The sequence below is a fragment of the Gambusia affinis genome, linkage group LG06, assembly GCF_019740435.1.
Source record: "Gambusia affinis linkage group LG06, SWU_Gaff_1.0, whole genome shotgun sequence".
NCBI lineage: Eukaryota > Metazoa > Chordata > Actinopteri > Cyprinodontiformes > Poeciliidae > Gambusia > Gambusia affinis.
The window spans coordinates 28,928,591-28,934,626 of NC_057873.1; the positions used below are offsets into that span (position 1 = coordinate 28,928,591).

Genomic DNA, 6,036 nt, shown 5'->3' on the forward strand with positions numbered 1-6,036 from the left:
ACTGCACCAATGCCAACTCTGCAGCCCTAATATGCAGTATTTTATATGTTTTTCTCTCCTTAAGGAGGCGCTGTTTCACAATGGCTGGTCACACCTGGAAAGGTTCATCACTATTGCATATTTTCTTCACTTTTTTCTCACTGTGGTTAACTGGAGCTCTAAGCTTTAGAAATGGTTTTGTAAGGTTATTTTAGAGAAAAAAAGGTTTTTACAATATATCAATAATAGTTTGTCACCTGTTCCTGAATTTGTTTTGATCAGGACAGGATATTCTGCTTTTGATATATTTTTCCCAACTTTATGTTGACAGGCACATTCTATATCAGAGATGTATTGATTCTAAAAGTAGCAATCAGGCCTGGGTGTGCTTAGAGAAACAGACATTAACAAAAGTAATTATATAATAAGGGGGAAGATGCTTTTCCATTTAGAGTCAGGTTAGTCCTGTCACTTCTACAGGTTTCCCTTTGTGAACAGGTGACCCTTGAAAAAAAGGATGGATGTAAAGAGTAAATATAATAAACCACTGTACATAAAAATTAGTTTGATTAAAACATTTAAGTGGGATGAAAATTCTGAAAACCTTAAAAATCTGTAAGCGAGCAAAAACATTTTCATAACACCAAGTATAGTTTACATAATAGTACAGGCAAATGGCTGCTATCATCTTTGATTTGGAAATTCTTATTTTAGATAATGTTTATTTGTACTTTTAAGAAGCATGTTGGCAGCATTTCCCAAACACCCTTGAACAAGGATGGGAAGGTTAGGGTTAATGAGCAGAGCGGCCTTGTCAGTGAGAAATGATGGTTTAGTTACACACAGCACAGATTCAGCTTCAGCGATGACAACATGCTTCTGCAAAAACATCTTAAAGGAGATTTCTTCATTGCAATACTGCAGTTTTGTGATATTACATAATTCTACTTTTGTACAATTTGGTGTTGTCCATGCTATGGTTTGAATTTGAACACAAAATTTTCCCTCATAACCGTTACTTTTAAAATCTTTTGAAAGAACCTTGCAACATTATGTCGTCACCTTGCTCAAAATAAACCTAACTTCCCTTTAAGTTTATATTTATCTGACACAAGAGCTCTGAAAAGTCCCTAATCCTGGTTGTTTGTAAGTTTTTGTTTCTCATAAAAGCTTCTGATTTGAATAAACACAAAGTATGAAAGTATGCAAAAGAAAGTTTTATGTCTATGAAATAAACATGTCTCGACAAAAGCTGAACAGAGAGCAAATAGTCTAAAATGTGTCATTCCACTGAGAACACACTGGGAAACAGGACCAACTGCATTTTCTTGTTGTTAAATTGTGCCTTAAGTGAAACCACTAAACCAGAACAAAGAAGTGAACTTCCGTGTAGCGAAAAGTTAATTTTTGAGCCACAGCATGCAAGCTTTTCAGCCTCAGTAAACCTGTAAAGCCACATACCGCAGAGGAAAATACATTCTCTCTAACACAGACTAAAAGCCAGGGAAAAAAAAAAGGCCACCACCTGCAAAAATCTCACACACATAACCAGGTCTTTCTTCTCATTTGGCTTGCAAACATCCACACACACTAGATAAGGTATTTACATACTGGTTGGCCAGCTTTTTTTGTAAAAGCTCAAGTTACGTAAACTATTCTGTGTGCCTGCATGGCGAGCAGCACACTGTTTGCCACCTAATAACGGCAACATTTACTGTCGACAACCGGAATTCACGATACATTTAGGACAAATGAACCTTTTCTTTTCAAATCAAAATCACATTTTCTCACAATAAGCCTGGTGAGCTGATCAGTAACATGTCTTTAGATACACTTCAGCTGGTGTGCAAGTGATGTGAAAAAAGTGTCAGAGCATTTCTCACTCTAACCCCTCTGCTCAGCAACAGTGACAAAGACCACAACCAAACGAGTTAGCAACGTGTGCAAACAAGTAGTACAAAATCCTACTGGGTAACAGAGGCACAAGTCAGCACATTAAACGCCCAAATAAACACAAAGTTCATATTTTACAGCTGACTGATCAAGAGTTTCTGTTGCTTAAACAAAGTTTCTTCATGGACTCAGGCAAGTTCAGAGATGAAAGACAAACCTGGGTTACAGAGTTCCTAATTTTCAAATAAAAAAAAACAAAAACTGTGCTACACTATCAGTTTGCATGGCTTTGATGCTGTTTTATCTCGTCTACCTGAGCTTAACTCTGTTGGGTTTGACTTGGTGCCTTGCTCTACGCTGGAGGACAGACAGAGCTCAATGGCAAATACCAGCTGTACTATTCTCAGCACAGCCACATTTAGTGCCTGCACAATCACAAAGATGTAGCACAAACTGTAATACTGCAGCACTCCATGGTGTGCAAGTGTCAGCTTAGTTTATCGTTCCCAATGCTACAAGAGATTAAAACGTGATGAATACACACTCACCTGACAGGCCGTTTTCACCATTTTGACTCTCTGGTGAAAAGAAACTTTGCTTTTCAGATGCACTCTCTCCAATTAGGCACAAACAAAATATCCACAAGGTCACGGATTTGTGAAGCTCCATGTCTGCTGCGTGCTGTCGGAAAACGGAGATTCTTGTGTAAATCGTGACAATAGTAGAGTTAAAAAATGTTTCAGCAACTCAAGCATGTTATCAGGTTGGGTTTTTTCCACTTCACACCTCAGCAGTTTTGGTCTTGTTGTATTTGACTTTTTTTTTTGGTAGAAAATAATGCAATTTACCACAAGACATTTTTAAATGGCAAGGTATTTTGTACTTATTTTCACAACCAGAGTGTAAAGCATGTTTTATAAGCTAAGTGGCAATATGTCTCTAATATATTTTTATACAAAGCAGAAGACTTTCTCAAATTCCTTCAGTGGGATAAGAAGTTCTAATTTGTCAAATGGCCAAAGTGGTGTATATAATCAAATAAAGAGTATAGGGCATAATACAAAGTTTTTATTTACTGGATGCAAATTAATTTAATGGTGTGTAAGATTTCTACAAAATGTGAGCAAAAGAAGGCTAATTGATCAGACATAAAAAGTACAATCTATTATGGCTTTCGAACAACCCTCACAAGAATTAGATTAAAAAAGAAAAAAAAAAATAGAGAACAGGTAAGTATACTCCATTGTACACTTAAGGAAGTAGATGCCATGAGCTGTCTGAAGAAAATAAACCAACAGAAATAAATGTATATGCATTTGACACAGAAAAATATGTATTCCAAAACAGAACAGTTGTTGTAATTAATTCCACTTTGAAGACATGTTTTGAGAGAGTGAAGCTTTAATATAACGGTTCCAATTTCCAATGAAATATCGATTCATATATTATAATGACGTCAACAATTAACAGGAAAATTCACTAGAAGTAAATGTGGTCTCTATATGATAAGATAATCAAACTGTTATGCAACACTGAGATCTATACCAAAACGTATCTGACCAAAGTTTGTACTCATATGTAACTGATGCCATTTTATCTAAAACCAGCACAAAAATGAACCGGTAAAAGTAATTTTTACGAGTTTTGTGGAGCACCCACACATTTCTTCAGTGTCACTGTAGTGCCGTTAGCTTGGCTTTCATTCAGGAAGTCACTCAACACCTTATCTGCAGCAGGCTCCTCATGCTGTGAAGCGCTATCTTTCAAAAATATGTTACTTCAAGAGGGAAATAAGGCTGCAAAGTGACAGCAGCCTGCACCTTCTGCTTCTTTTGGCTGGGTGTCTGTCAAGGCAGCGGCAGGCTAGCTAGCTCAACAACTCGGGTTACGAGGAAAACACAAAATATCTTCATACGAAAAGAACATCTTTGTTAGATTTAAGCCCTAAACAATTATCCTCTTGGTCTTTTCTTTATAAGTTTGTAACGGCGTCGACATGCTGCATTTTTTGAAGATGTATATTAGCCACAGGTGACGTGTAGCTAACCACGAACGTTAACAAGAGGAGGAGCAACTGTAGTTTCTGCCAGGCTAACATATACTACTAATACAAGACCATGTTTATAACAAAAATATGAATAAAAGTTACCTGTCATGTATTACAGTCAACAAATAGTGTTATTTCAGCTCAATAGCAACATTGCAGCTGATGTCTGGTCCCGCGGAGTAGAAGAGCAATGTTACTCCACCCCCTGGTTGAGCTCTCAGTCTTCAGACAGCCTACAGACTGAACCAAAAAAGCCGCAGCAAGCTCGTCTTGCTCCGCGGAGAGGAAAACCGTGCAACGACCTACGGTTGCCCCTTAGCGGCTGGAGTGTGTAATCGACATCGCTCAATGCAGAGAAAGTGAGCCATCTAGTGGACAAGATGAAGCGTTGCACAACCATTCAAGCGAAACAACCGTTTTTAGCATCCAGTCACCAGTGAAGGATGACTTTACTAATAAATATTTAGGTTTAATCGGCAATAAAATTTAGATTCACATTAAGAAAAAGCCATGCATTTATATTTGTAAATTAAAAATAAAGTTTATAACTTAAGATAACAGTTTTAGTTACACTATTTTTAAAACATGTACTTATATAAACATAGCTTGTGTCTCTAACAAGACATTTATTAGCTCCGTTGCAACTTAAAATTGATCACATAATATTCTCTGAAATGTTTCTTGTAAAAATGTGCTAATTAAGTATCTAAACATTGTTCATCCATTCTAACGGACAATGTTTTTAACCTTATGTTCAAGTATATTAGTGACTTTATTGTCGTTAGTGTCAGAGACCAAATAATGGGGGGTTTCACAGTTCGGGCTTTTTGCTTCTGAAGCAGGAGGAAGCACAACAACCCCATAGCTTAACAGTAGGGCAGCTCTGGAGTCAGAGTTCTAGTTCAGCTGACTGTTCATGTTCAAAGTTGTTGCTTTTAGAAAAATATGGCAGTGTTCCTTAAGGTCTCCATGTTATTTCGTTTTATTAGTTTTGCATGTTTCTTGTGAAGTAGGACGGTGTTTACAGCAACGTGTACAGGCGGATCAGTTGCTCGGCTGTCTGGCTCTGGTCTGCTCTCTCGTTCCGTACTCTCGCTCTTTCAGGCTGAATACAGAAGTGATTCATGGAAATAACACAGGACGGCTCCTTTACCTTCTTCTTTAGGCTGAAGAAGCTGATCCGGAGTGACGTGAAGGCAGCAAACTTTGCTGTGCAGCGTTAGCTTTAACTAGTAGCCACCGTCTTCTTAATTCAGGACCGCTTGGAAATCCATGAAAACTTAAAAGCCCATTATATTAGGAAGACAACAAAGTGCATAGTATTGTCTTATTTGCGTCTGAAATACGACTTTGTCTTTTCTAGCTGTCATAATAACTCAAAGCGGAAAAAAAGAGCCGCATTTGCATGCGGTTGTGACGTCAGCGCGGCAGGTTCAAAGAGCTCATTTTTCGCTGTTTCATGTCTTCATATTTAACAGAGCATTCCTAAGGAAGAAAATCTTGACAGTGTTCTCTATTCATCCTCTATGTATTATATTTATTTATTTATCCTTCTTCATTTCTTTTTCTAAACTTTTATTCGGTGATGATCACATTTCAGCTGCGTGTCAGGGCAGGGCATAACGCCCTTGAGTCATATCATACACTGGGCCTTTCCTCCCGCCTCTGCTAGCTGGAGGCTAAAGCTAGTCGCGCTTTTTTAACTTCGCATTGAGCGCGCGCGAGCAGAGCAGACGCATTACTTTTCTGTGACTTTTGCTGTTTCCTTGCTCTTTCAGGCGTCTTGTTGCGTTTTTCCACTCAAAGAAATCTGTTTTAAAGAATTATTGACTTTTAGCATTGAAAATACCAAACACAGGAGCGGTGGATGGAGGATAAACCAGCCTGTGTTTGGATGTAGTCAAAGAGTCGTTTCTTATGTTTGATGTCTGACCAGTTTTTCCATAAATTTGAGTATTGTTTTAAAATATTTTTTTACAGACATTAATTCTACAAATGCAAGGATTCAATATTATTGAAGGTCACAATGCACAACCAATTTGCTGCTAAACTAATAAAAATCCAAAATGTTAGGATAAAAAAGGTTGTGTTAATAATAATCAAGTTGCTTAAGTTGT

The 6,036-nt window shown here is 37.6% G+C and overlaps 1 protein-coding gene across 4 annotated transcripts in view; it reads right to left on the reverse strand.

Annotated features, from left to right (window-relative positions):
• Positions 1-4,229, reverse strand: part of stim1a (stromal interaction molecule 1a) — a 33,535-nt gene extending 29,306 nt beyond the window's left edge. The window contains exons 1-2 of one of the 4 annotated variants that reach the window (XM_044119344.1): positions 4,022-4,229; positions 2,421-2,553 (exon numbers count right to left, since the gene is read on the reverse strand). In XM_044119344.1, the coding sequence (XP_043975279.1) occupies positions 2,421-2,541 (121 nt within the window). In that variant the 5' untranslated portion in view covers positions 2,542-2,553; positions 4,022-4,229. The remainder of the gene's footprint in view (positions 1-2,420; positions 2,554-4,021) is intronic. The other 3 variants (XM_044119346.1, XM_044119347.1, XM_044119348.1) reach the window with 3 other exon arrangements.
• Between the last annotated feature and the right edge of the window lie 1,807 nt (positions 4,230-6,036).